Here is a 13,354-nt window from a genome sequence, read left to right as displayed (position 1 = left end):
AACAAAACAAAAAACCCCTCTGGGTGACGAAACTAAAACAAAACAAAACAAAACAAAAAAACCCCCTCTGGGTGATGAGTTAAAAGTATGGTGGAAAGAACACTGGCTTTGGAACCAAAGAGTTGTGAGTTCAAATCCACACTCCGCCCCTTTCCTGAGTAAAGTGACAGACGAGTCCCTGCCTCCCCCTGTGCCTCTGTTTCCTGCCCCGTGGGACCAGCGGAGAAGCCCCACCTGAAAGTTTGTGGTGAGAATTCTGGGAGTGAAATCCTACCAGAGCCCCTGGCTCAGTGTGTGGGCTGCACACGTGCTGGGTCCCTGGGTTTTGCACGGAAAGGTCCTACCGGGAATTTCTCCTGAACCCTGGAGGGGACCAGCACCAGTCCTTGCACCCTGAGGTTGCCCGTCCTGGAACGTCTCACCCAGCCTTTATCTGCTTTAGTCTTTGAAAGTGGAGCTCAAGGGATGCACTTGGAGCAAGTGGATCGAGGTTTGGAAATGGTGAATCTTACATGTGATATAAGTGGTTTCTATAACTGGGATCATACAGCCTGTCCTCCGTGTCTGTTTTCCTTAAACCTGGCCTTGCATTTATTGAGGATCCCACTGTGGGAGTGTATCATGGTTTGTGTACCCATATTTTTCTACGGGCGAATGTTTGGTTGGTTTCCAGTTTGGGGCGATGATGCATAAAGCTGCTGTGAGCATGTTTGTACCTGACTGTTTCAAGGTTTGTTTTCGTTTCTCTCAAGTGTTGGGGGGGCAGGGCCAAGAGGAGAGTCACATGTTTGGAGCGGGAGGGTCTCTGGGACCTCCCCATAGGGACCATCACCCAACAGGCAGCTAGATAGATGGGTGGCCTGGAGCTCAGGAGGAAGGTGGCAATGGGCAATGGACAGTGGGAAACATCAGGGTCCAATGATCCTGAGAATGAACACCTACTGATGTGGGTTGGATTGTGTCCTCAGCGCTAAGACCTGAAAATGGGATTTTATTTGGAGACTAGAGGCCTGGTGCATGAAATTCGTGCATGGGGGGTGTCCATCAACCTGGCCTGCACCCTCTCCAATCCAGGACCCCTTGGGGGGATGTCTGACTGCTGGGTTAGGCCTGTTCCCATGGGCCTAAATCAGCAGTCAGACATTCCTCTCACAATCCGGAACCACTCGCTCCTAACTGCTCATCTGCCTGCTTGCCTGATCGCCCCAAATGCTCTTCCCTGCTGGCCTGATTGCCCCTAACCACCTCTGCCTCGGCCCCTGCCGCTATGGCTTTGTCCAGAAGGATGTCTGGAAGACATCGGGTCTAATGAGCATATTACCCTTTTATTAGTATAGATAGGGTCTTTGCAGATGCAATCAAGTTATTATGAGGTCCGACTGGATTAGATGAGAGCCTAAATCCAGCGAACAATGTGCCCCCCACAACACACACACACAAAGACGGGAATTTGGACAGAGAGACACAGGTATGGGAAAGCCCACGTGATGATGGAGGCCAAGATTGGAGTGGTGATGCTGCAGAGCCAGGAAGGCTGAGGAGGCCAGAAGAAGCAAGGAGGGACTCTTCCGGGAGCCTCCCAGGGGAGCGTGGCCTTGCTGAAGCCTTGATGTGGGTCTCCCCGCCTCCAGGACTGTGAGAGAACACGTTTCCATGGTTTCAAGCCACCCAGCAGCCCTAGGAAACCAGTGCATTTGCTCAGGGCCTCCATGCATCAGGCCTTCATCTATCCTGTCTCACTCAGTCTTCACCGTGATGCCTGAGGGGGTCAGTGCTGTCCCCAGGCACAGAGGAAGCGCCGGTGAGCTGCTCGAGGCCACAAAGTGGTCTTCAGCCCTGGGTCCTGGGGGGTTGCCTTGGGTCCAGGCTTTGTTTTAAGTCTGTGAACATTCCAACAGCAGCAGCTAGACTGGCCGTCCACACTTCCATACATTCAGCCAGGGAGAAATCTCTCTCTCTCTTTCTCTCTCTCTCTCTCCCTCATCCTCCCTTCCTTCCTTCCTTCCTTCCTTCCTTCCTTCCTTCCTTCCTTCCTCCTTTCCTCCTTCCTTCCTTCCTTCCTTCCTTCCTTCCTTCCTTCTTTCCTTCTTTCTTTGATTCTTTTTTTTCTTAGAGAGAAAGGAAGGGAGAGGGAGAGAGAGAAGCATTGATGTGAGAGAGAAACATCAATTGGCTGCCTTCTGTGCACCCTCGGGTCGGGCCCACAACCCAGGCATGTGTCCTGGCCTGGAATCGAACTTACAATCTTTCAGATCACAGGATGCTGCCCAATCAACGGAGCCACACTGGCCAGGGCTCCTCCAAATTTCTTCCTTCCTCCCTCCCTCCCTCTCTCCCTCCCTCCCTACCTCCCTCCCTCCCTTCCTCTCTCTCCCTTTCTTTCTTTCTTTCTTTCTTTCTTTCTTTCTTTCTTTCTTTCTTTCTTTTCTTCTTCGGTTGTAAGTGCTATAGGGATAAATAAATTTGTTTAGATACTTGTGGGCACATCCACAAAGACAGCTCAGAAAGCAAGTTCCAGAAATGGCATCACGGGACCTGAACTCACTTCATGCTGTTTTAACTTTATTGGTTATTTTCTGATTATAAAAGCAATGTACACACTTTGTGAGGGGAAAAAACACTTTAGAATATACAGTGGCGTGTAAAGAAGGACACAGAGATAGCACTGTTCTTGGTTAACATTTTCCGCAATTTTCGTACAGGTGTGTATATATGTGTGTATACATGTAAAACTGGGAAACACACACATACATACCGTACATACTCTATCTGTCTTAATAAATTAATCTATACTTTTAAATGACGGCGGTCCTATCAGATACTGCTTTGCATTACACATTTCTAACTTGTCAGGGTGTGAGCGTTTTCCGCGCGTAGTAGGCACCTTTCCCCAGCATGGTTCCTAACAGGTCACAGATTAGCTCAACATGCGCTGTGCCCCATCTAAGCATTCATAGGCTGTGCCCATGAATGACGACAGTGGTGATTATAGTGATGCTAATGCTGGTGCTGGTGCCATCGATGGTCCCCACCGTCAATGCTGAGTTGGGGCATCTTTGCAGCGTCTCTGATGGTCCATGGCTTCGGGTTCAAAAAAGTGGGGACCTTAGAAGCACATTTGCTGGCCGGGAAGAAGCATTGGAATTAGAACACAGAGGTCTCCACAGGCCCCACCCCAGCTTACAGCCCACTGGCCAGCTCTGATGGACAGAGGCAGCAGCCAATGGCCATGCTGTCCGTGATGTCCCATCCCAGGTCCCAGGTGGGGCCTCCAGACCTTCTCCAGGAGCCTGCGTCTCCCTGGCTGCAATGTGACTATGGCTGCTCCCTCTCTTCATGGGTCCCCTGTGAGTACCAGCCCCCATAGCCCAGCCCGCCCCTGTGAGGACACTCAGCCCTTCATTACTCCCCTGCTCCCCTCACCTCACCTCCTTGCTCATCTGGTCTTGTCCTCCAGGTCTGAGGTGGACACTTATATAGCCCCGCTTGTCCTGTGGAGAGAAACCAGGGAAGAAGTCACATCTTGGGTTCATAGGAAACGGAGAGAAAGCAAGAGAGTCTTGGGTAGAAGAGGAGGCAGCTTTGTCTTGCAGGCCCTCCCCGGCGAGAGCCCCCAGGAGCAGGAGGTGATGAATCTAGGGGCTAAGCCTCTACATCAAGTGTGTCAAACTCAAAGGCTAACATGGGTGTCTGTGGGCCACAAAAAAACACACACAAAAGCTTCATTTTTCATAGAAGCGTAGGTGTACTTCTATAGAGACACGCTGAACACAAAGGGCTGAAATAAACGAGTCGTGTTCACATAAAAAAACAGAACATTTTAATAAAAATTAATATTTTTTCTTGAACATTAACTTACCAGACACTGAATAAACTGCACAGATTAATAAGCGTAACGCAAATAAACCTGTTTTTCTTGTTCGAAAGAAAAATAGTTCCTGTTGCGCACAGCAAACAAGTCAGTCCAAGACTAATGACGTGGCCATTGGCTGCTAGAATATTCGCTGCTGGGTATTAGTGGAGAGAAATGACTGATGATGACGACGGTGATGGTGATGATGATTTATTTCACACCTATTCTATGCTTGGCACTACAGATATGATTTATAGAAATTATCTAGCCCTAGTTGGTTTGGCTCAGTGGATAGAGCGACGGCCTGTGGACTGAAGGGTCCCAGGTTTGATTACCAGTCAAGGGCAGTTTCCTTGGTTGCAGGCCTGGTCCCTGGCCCTGTAAGGCGCTTAAGGGAAAGCAACACCATTATAGTCATCAGTCATTAGCGAACGCTGTAGTTCGTTATTAATAATTATGTGTAACAGGGTATTACAGTATCCTGTTAAGTTACGGAATTTTTATTAAAACGCTTCTTACACACCGTTATATTGGCTGGGCTGCAAAAATATTCATGCGAGTTTGACATGCTTGCTCTACACCAACAGTCCTCAGCATTTCCCATACCTTTTATGTTTCTGAGGCCCTAAGCTCACTGGAGGAAGATGGCATGGGGCAGGGGATGAATGGAGGGAAAAGAGACTGAGCATATCCGGGTAAGAGTTTGCACAACCTGGCCTACTGACTGATGATGATGACAATGATGATGGATGGTGATGATGATTTACTGCATGCCTATTATATGCTAGGCACTACGGTAGATGATTTATAGAAATTATCTAGCCCTCGCTGGTGTGGCTCAGTGGATAGAGCGACGGCCTGCGGACTGAAGGGTCCCAGGTTCGATTACCAGTCAAGGGCACTTTCCTTGGCTGCAGGCCTGATCCCCTGGCCCTAGTCAGGGCATGTGCAGGAGGCAACCAATCGAGATGGCTTTCTCACATCGATGTTTCTCTCTCTCTGTCTCTCCCCCTCCCTTCCACTCTCTAAAAATCAATGGAAAAAATATCCTTGGGTGAGGATTAACAACAACAAAGAAATTATCTTGAACCCTCCCAACAGTTACACAGTTAGATACTTTAACCCCATGGTGCAGGTGAAGAAACAGGAGTTCGGGGGGCGGGGGGATGTCACTTGCCTAAAGTCACACAGCAAGAAAATGAGGAAGAGAAGTCACTGGATAAAACCCCACTGTTATTTTAGAGCCATGGCTGACTCTAAACTCTCCCCCTCTCCCACTGGCTGGCTTCTGGTCCTTAAGACCTCTGTGTCTCCCTAGCTGGTTTGGCTCAGTGGATAGAGCGTCGGCCTGTGGACTGAAGGGTCCCAGCTTCGATTCTGGCCAAGGGCACATGCCTGGGTAGCGGGCGTGCTGGAGGCAGTCAACTGATGATTCTCTCTCATCATTGATGATTCTCTTTCTCTCTCCCCATCTCCCTTCCTCTTTGAAATCAATAAAAATATATATTTAAAAAAAACCAAAACCTGTGTGTCTGCCCCGTAGGGTTCCTGACAACCCATTTCCTGGCTTGTCCCTTCCCCCTTCGCTCTGCCACCCCTACTCCAGGGGGTGCTGGCTTCTGAGTCCAGATCCCAACCAGTGCCCCACCCTTGACCCTGAGTGACAGGTACCTGGTGGAGAAACGAGTGATGAGAAAGTAGATCAGGACTCCACAGAGGTAGACTCCGCCCAGGACTGTCATCACGATGAAGAACACCACCAAGGGCCCCGAGAGGTAGAAACCTGTCCTGATTTCAGGGATGGTCCCTGGAAGGAGAGGATACGTGGGGGTCGGGACCGCCATTCAGACATCCCTTCACTCACTCACACGCCTGTTCTCCAAAGATGTGTACAAAGGACCTGCTGTGTGCAAAGCCCTGTTCTGGGTGGTAAGGATTCAACAGTGATCAGAGCAAATGTTCTGCCCTCCCGGGGCTGACATTGTAGCTGGGAAATTAAGCAAAGAGATGCCTCATGTCACTGCAGGAGCAACGCGTGCTCTGGAGAAGAACAGACCACGGAAGGTGACAGAGGGTGAGAGGGCGAGGGCATGCTGGGGACACAGGGTCATGCACTCGTTGCGCAGATGGCGCAAATATTCACTGAGCAGCAACCATATGCCTGCACCCTCTCACAATCCGGGACCCCTTGGGGGATGTCAGAGAGCCGGTTTTGGCCCCATCCCTGCAGGCCAGGCTGAGGGATCCCACCGGTGCACGAATTTGTGCACCAGGCCTCTAGTCTGATTAATAAATGCTCCTAAAGGATTCAACCTTGCCTCTGTGTATTGGCTTAGTGGTGACAGGCAGCCACGGACCCGTGTTGTGTCTGCTATAAAAGCCACACTTCAGACACCACTGCCATGGCGAACATCTCCTTTCTCTGCACCACTTCCCCTCCGTCTTCCCACTTCTTCATTGCGGAGGCAGCCCGGGGAGGAGAGGTTAGGGGGTGGGTAGGGGAAGGGGGATGGTTGAGGGCAAGGGCTGTGTGGCCAGACTGCCAGGGTTTGAATCCTGCTCCTTGGCTGACTAGAACTGGAACCTTGAGTAAAGCTCCCCAGCTCCCCAGCTCCCCGAGCCTCGGTTTTCTCGCCTGTACAATGGAGGCGATGTGCGCAACAGGCACCTGCTCCGGAAGGAGTCTGCAAGGCTCACCCAGGTCGGAAGGGTGGCTGGCACAGAGTGTGTGTTCAGCCAATGTCCACTGACCCTTACCTCCCTAGAATTCACATCAATTTGGGTCTGCCCCAGCCAGTTTGGCTCAGTGGATAGAGCATCAGCCTACGGACTGAAGGGTCCCAGGTTCAATTCCGGTCAAGGGCACATGCCTGGGTTGCAGGCTCGATCCCCAGTAGGGGGAGTGTAGGAGGCAGCCGATCAATGATTCTCTCTCATCATTGATGTTTCTATCTCTCTGTCTCCCTCTTCCTTCCTCTCTGAAATCAATACAAATGCATCCTATATAATAAAAGCCTAATATGCTAAGTGTCTGGTCGTCCGGTCATCCGTTCAACCAATTAAAGTGTAATATGCTAATGATATGCTAAGGCCACTCAACCTCTCACTATGACGTGCACTGACCACCAGGGGGCAGACACTTCAACTGGTAGGTTAGCTTGCTGCTGGGGTCCAGCTGATCAGGACTGAGCGAGACGGGCCGGACATACCTTGGAGCCCTCCCGTGGTCCCTTCCCAGCTGGCCAACCACCTGCATTCCTCCCTGGCCCCAATTGTGCACTGATGAGGTCCCCCAGCCTGGCCTGGCCTGCTTGCAATCCAGGAGCCCTCAAGGGTTTCCGAGAGCCAGTTTTGGCCTAATCCTGCAGGCCAGGCCGAGGTACCCCACTGGTGCACGAAATCATGCACCGGGCCTCTAGTTAAAAAATAAAGAAAAAAGAAAAAGAAAAACTCAGATCTGAGGACTCTGGGGGCTTCCTAGAGGAGGCAGCTTTGGGCTCTGACCTCAGAGGATGGGAGGACGTCACCCAACTGTTGGGAGCAGGGCCTGGCCAGGTGGCGATGGCACTCTTGAGGATGGGCACTCGCTAGGCAAAGGCCTGGGGGTGGGAAGAAGTGGAGTGTGTGAGCCCCGGAGGGGTAGCGGCTGCACTTACGGGGCCGCTGGATCCGGATGTCCCTGTAGAATCTCAGCTGGGTCACTGGGTTCTCCACGATGCACCTGTACCTGCCCATCTGCTCCCAGGTCAGACTTGGGAAGCTGAGGCTCGCCTCCGAGCTCAGGAAGGAGCCGTTGTGGATCCAGCGGTATGTGGGCCCCGGGGAGGAGGTGGAGGTGCAGTCCAGCTGCACCGCGGAGCCGACCTCAGTGGGCAGGACGTTGCTGAACTTGGAGGGCTTAGTCCTCAGCAGCACGCTGTCAGGTCCATCTGTGGAGACGGGGGCTAAGTGTCTGACCTCCTAGGGCCCTGTCTCCTTCCCTCAGTCCACACAAAGTCCTCCCCCAGGTGGAGGTATCCGACTCTGCATCCTGAGCAGGGTCCTAGACCTGCCCCCAGGCAAGGCAGCTGGGCCAACAACAACAACAATAATAATAATGGTCTTCCGTGATGAAGCATGTACTCTATGGGCCAGTCCTGTGGAGCCCTTTACGTCCTCATAAAATAGGTGTAGCCCACCTGGCGTGGCTCAGTGGTTGAGTGTTGACCTATGAACCAGGAGGTCACAATCCGGTTCTGGCCAAGGGCACATGCCTGGGCTGCAGGCTCAGTCCCCAGTAGGGAGGGTGCAGGAGGCAGCCAATCAATGATTCTCTCTCATCATTGATGTTTCTATCTCTCCCTCTCATTTCCTCTCTGAAATCAATAAAAATATATTTTAAAACAACTAAATAAATAAACAAATAAATAAGTAAATAAAATAGGTTTAGAGTAGAAACAGACACACCATGCCCGCTGCACACCAGGCACCACTCTAAATACTTTACACAGCCACTTCATTCCCAAGGCAACCCAGGGGATGGATCCATTTTATGGATGAGGAAGATGAGGCTCAGAGGAAAGGACTGGGGATTTAACAGTCTTCTATTGACCTACAAAAAGGTTAAGCAAGTCCTCCTATAGCCCCCGGGGCGGGGTGGTGTTTCCCTGAGCAGCTGTAGCCCCTGGCACCTGGGGCCTGGGGTCGGGTTCAAACCTCCAACTGGTAAACAATGAATGAAGGTCGGAAATTGTCTTCTCCATGAAGATCCAGAGCTAGGGTTTGAACCCAGATCCAGCTGGACTGCAGGCTGGCTCAGGGTGCTATTACCTTTCTCCGGTTCTGCCCATCTTACCCCGACGCCCCTGGAAGGCCCATGACCCCCCCAGAACACTTACAGAACACCTTCGGAAAGATGTAGTCACTTTTCTGAGGCAACCCTAAGACGTTCTCTATGCCACACCGAATTGTGAAGTCATAGCGGCTGAGATGGTGGAGGGTGAGGGTCTTGCGGTCTGGCGAAATCGTCATCTGCTCATTGCTGGACACATTTAAGACATTCACATACCACTGGATTCTGGTGGCGTCAGTGACATTGGTGTGGCAGAAGACGGCCATGGGGTCCCTGTACTCCACCACGGAAGTGGTGTTGGCCGAGATGCCGGGATCGCCTTCCCACTCTGTGTGAAGAGGGGAAGATTAGAGATGGGGTCTGCCTCCCCAAGCCCTGCTTTGTCTCCAAGGGGGAGGGGGTGTGGGGTATGTTGGGGAGAAAGCAAGAGTTGTAAAATCTGTGGGGGGAGTATCTGGGGTCTTGGCAGCAGAGCACCCCTGAAACTAAGAGAGACAGAAAAGTAGGGAGTGGACACAAGGCGGCCGAGATGGGGGTGCCTGCCTGGGCCCATCATCCTCTGCACTGAGCCTTTGCTGTGGCATCCCCTCCAATCGTGGCCAGTTCTTGGCATAAGCATGTGGCCGAAGGGTTCTTTCTGAACCCCCAAATAGGGGCATCCCCACCTGGAGAGCCTTGAGTAGAATTCACAGGGAGAGGTGGTATTTGGACGCTCCGTCATAGTTGCTCTGAGTCCCATTTCTTTTTACCAGTGCTCCCTCCAACTTTACGACAGACCACAGGTGTGTATGCTACTCCCATTCTACAGATGAGAAGGCTGAGGATCACAGAGGGAAGACAAAGTCCCAAGGCCATGCAATATATACAGCTGGGACCTGTGACTAACATATAGAATATAGTGAAGGTGATGGCTGTCACACCCCTCATTACCTTGTGTCCTATAAGGCTGCCTAGTAGGAGAGAGAGAGAGAGAGAGAGAGAGAGAGAGAGAGAGTTTGGCTGACCTTGAGGGAGCAAACAACCAAGACATGAAACGCCTGTGTACTGAGCCACACTAGAGAACACAGCCATGGGGCCAGCATTTATGAGCCAACATTTATGAGGCTAGGACTTAGCGAAGCCACGCCTGAAATCGTTTTCATATATATATTTTTATTGATTTCAGAGAGGAAGGCCAGGCGGGACCCCAAAGCCAGGTGAGACCAGAAGCCTAGGTGAGGGGCTCTGGGGAGTGGGGTGTCAGGGAAAGGAGTTTCCTGGGAGACGGAATTACCTGAGCGGAAACACAGCTGGGGGACAGCTCAGGATTTGGTCAAAAAATTCCATGGGGCCTGGCTGGTGTGGCCCAGTGGATAGAGCGTTGGCCTACGGACTGAAGGATACTGGGTTTGATTCCGGTCAAGGGCACATGCCCAGGTTGTGGGCTCGATCCTCAGTGTGGGCCATGTAGGAGGCAGCCTATCAGTGATTCTCTCTCATCATTGATGTTTCTATCTCTCCTTCTCCCTTCCTCTCTGAAATCAATAAAAAATATATATTTTTTAAAAATGGAGTGGTTCTTTTTTTAGCTGCTAAGCCGGTGGCTATTTGTTGTGCTGCTCTACTCACAGATAACTAACTGACAATGAAACTCTAGCCCCGTGAAGGTAGTGAGTGGCCCATCTTGGGGGGGGGGGGGAGCTAAGCTACCATCTGCCAAGGCACGCGGGGTCGTCCGGAGGTGGGTGGGAGACTTGGGCGGTAAGATTTCCAAGGCACCCCACTCCCAAAGCCACCAGGTCCAACTCTCGTGTTCAGGGAGTGGGGTGACTGTCAACTCACTGTGAATCTCCAGCCAGCCGGTTGCTGTTTGGGTCTCGGTGCTGAGGTTCACCCGCACGGTGTAGCTCCCCGTGTCGTTTAACTGAGAGTCCTTGATCACCAGGTCGCCTTTCACGGTCACGTTCTCCCGGCTGCTGTACATGGGCCCACGCTGCCAGGCATGGGAGGGAGGTTGGTAGCTGACAATCATCGAGTCTGCATTGTCATTTGCACCCCGGTGCCAGCTGTATTCCTGCACACCCTCGGGGACGTTCTTCAGTTCCAGGAAGGCCTCAAATCCCTCAATCCATGGGGATGAGATGATGGAGATTTGGCCAGAGGCCTGGCAGATCCCACATGCCAGCAGACTTGCTGAGGAGGAAGGGGGAGGGGGATGCGGAGAATAATTTATATCACCCAGGTAATGACCTACAGACACCCTGTCCTCTCCTCTCCATCCACTCAGCCTCCACCCTGGTCCATTCTTTCCTCCTTGTCTTCCAGCCTGGACTCTTCCTTGGGACACTTGCAAGTGTCCTCTAATCCATCCTTACAGGGCAGTTCTGCAGATCCTTATAAAGGCCCAATATCTGCTCTCTCCCTCTGCTCAGATACTTACCATGGCTCCCAGTGCTCTCTCGTGATGAAGTTCAAACTCAGAGTGGCTTTTGGGACACCCTGAGAGAACTGGTCTTTTGGACTCATTGAAACTCCTTTCCCATCCCATCTATCCCACCCCCTCACCCCATGCCCTCCCTCATCCATCCATCCATCTATCCATCCATTCATTCATTCATCTGAAGCCATAGCATCCCTCCACACCGTGTGTCCTAGTCATACACACAGCCCTCTTGACCCACCGCCCTCTCTCCTGACCGGGCTTTCACATGAGCTGTTCCCCATTTCTGGCCCACTGGTCCCCACTTCCTCTTTGCTGACTGACTTCTACTCATCCCTCTGCTCTCAGCGTTGATGTCGCCTCCTCCCCAGCCTGGGCCTGATGGCCCCTGGGTGCTGCCCCAGCCTCCTGGGCCCCCTGTCTCCCGTCCCCACCACTCAGGGTTAAGGGGATAGGGTGGCCGATGGGCACCTGGCCCTGGAAGTGAGCCCCGGGAGGGCGGTCTCGGTCACCATTGCAGTCCCAGTCCCCCTGAGCATTGGGCAGAACCCAGAGGGAGTCCTTAGCAGTCTTGGATAAAAGTCCCCCAAGACTTTGATTTAGTGTCTAAATCCAGTGGAGTGGATGGGGACAGAGCTGGGGATCTGTTATCATCTACTGCCTGTGAGCCCGAAGCCTTGGTTCTATGGAGGAGGCAGAGATACTTGAGGCCTCAGCTCCAGCCTCCAGGTGAGGGGTTGGGAAGGGGCCCAGTTGGAGAGGTGGAGGAGGGGGTCAGGAAGATGGGGCACCCAGGGGAAAGTTCTGTGTGTGGAGGGTGGGGTGGGGCGGGGTGGGGGAGGCTGTATGTCCAGGTTTGTGAGCTCATGAAAGTCCTGGCAAGGGCCCCGTCCCCTTCACCTCCCCCATCCAGCCCTGCTAGGTCCGCTTTCTCTTACCCACAAGGACCAGTTCCCTCCAGGGACTGCGTCTAGGTCTGGAAAGGTGCATGAGCGCCCGTGGGTCCTCCCAGTGGAGGGATCTCTCCAGAGCCTGGGATCCGCCTCTGCTGCGCCAGCACCCACCCGTGTCTCTCGGGTCTAGAGCTGCTGTGTGTCCATCGCCCTCCCACCTCCAGGATTGGACTCTGAACCACGAATGGGAGGGGCTGGGCAGGAGGGCCTCCGGGGAGCCAGTCATTATCTTTATGACTTTGTGTTGCCTTCATTGACTTAGTTATTTATTTATTATGTGTTCACACTATTCTGTCCCGGTTACAAAAACAAAACAAAACAAAAACCACCAACTCACTTTTATGAAAACTTGAAGATACCAAACAACAGAACAAGGACAAGACACTGGACTTTTTTTTTTTTTTTAAGGTGTCTTGTTGCATTCAGCTGAAACACACACACACACACAAATAAACAAGACCGTCTTAAGGCAGTCATTGATTTCTCTATCATATAAGGACTCTAGTGGGGAGCAGCCCCTGGGGAGGTTTGTGAAAACAAGGAACCCAGGCTCCTTCAGTGTTGTTGCTCTGCACCCCTGTGACGCCCACCTCCTGATCCAACATGGTTGCTCGAGCTCCACCAGCACTTTCACGTGCCAGACAAGAGGGAGGAGGAAGGGGTGGGTATGACTCCCCTGAAGGGTCCCTTCCCGAGAAGGGCTCACAACAGTTCCGTGTATATCTCATTGGCCACAATGCTGTCATGCCGCCACACTTACCTGCAGGGGAAGCTGGAGAGTGCAGCCTTTTTGTGGAGTTCCCCTGTGTCTAGCCTCCTTATTATTAAGGAAAAGTGGGGGGGCGTGCTGGGAGGAGATGAGCCACCTTTGCCATGCAGAGCAGCTGAGTGGCTCTATTTGGCAACACCCAACATGGAGCATCTCTGTCTATCACACAGAGCTTGGTGCCAAGTCATGGCAGAAAAATGTCCCCCGTGCCCCCTCGTATCCAGACTGTACTGGCCTCTGATGGCGGGTCCACTTACCCAGGACCAAGATGGCAGAACTGGTTTTATTCACAGCCCATGGCATGAATCTGAGTGGAGGTTTTTTTGATTGATTTTTTACAGAGAGGAAGGGAGAGGAATAGAGAGTTAGAAACATCAATGAGAGATAAACATCAATCAGCTGCCTCCTGCACACCCCTTACTGGGGATGTGCCTGCAACCAAGGTACATGCCTTGACCAGAATCGAACCTGGGACCTTTCAGTCTGCAGGCCGGCACTCTATCCACTGAGCCAAACCAGTTAGGGCGAA

At 52.2% G+C, this 13,354-nt stretch overlaps 1 protein-coding gene across 1 annotated transcript; it reads right to left on the bottom strand.

Moving 5' to 3' along the window:
- Window positions 1-970: 970 nt before the first annotated feature.
- Window positions 971-12,093, bottom strand: CEACAM18 (carcinoembryonic antigen related cell adhesion molecule 18). Its single transcript, XM_006753578.1, has 6 exons — window positions 12,042-12,093; window positions 10,506-10,856; window positions 8,731-9,012; window positions 7,510-7,782; window positions 5,525-5,660; window positions 971-977 (listed from the first exon to the last, which is right to left on the bottom strand). The coding sequence occupies exons 1-6, from the start codon at window positions 12,091-12,093 to the stop codon at window positions 971-973; spliced, it is 1,101 nt and encodes a 366-aa protein (XP_006753641.1).
- Between the last annotated feature and the right edge of the window lie 1,261 nt (window positions 12,094-13,354).

This window comes from Myotis davidii, unplaced genomic scaffold, assembly GCF_000327345.1.
Source record: "Myotis davidii unplaced genomic scaffold, ASM32734v1 scaffold212, whole genome shotgun sequence".
NCBI lineage: Eukaryota > Metazoa > Chordata > Mammalia > Chiroptera > Vespertilionidae > Myotis > Myotis davidii.
Note: the sequence above shows the minus strand (reverse complement) of the source record. Positions and strands in the feature narration are given on the sequence as shown.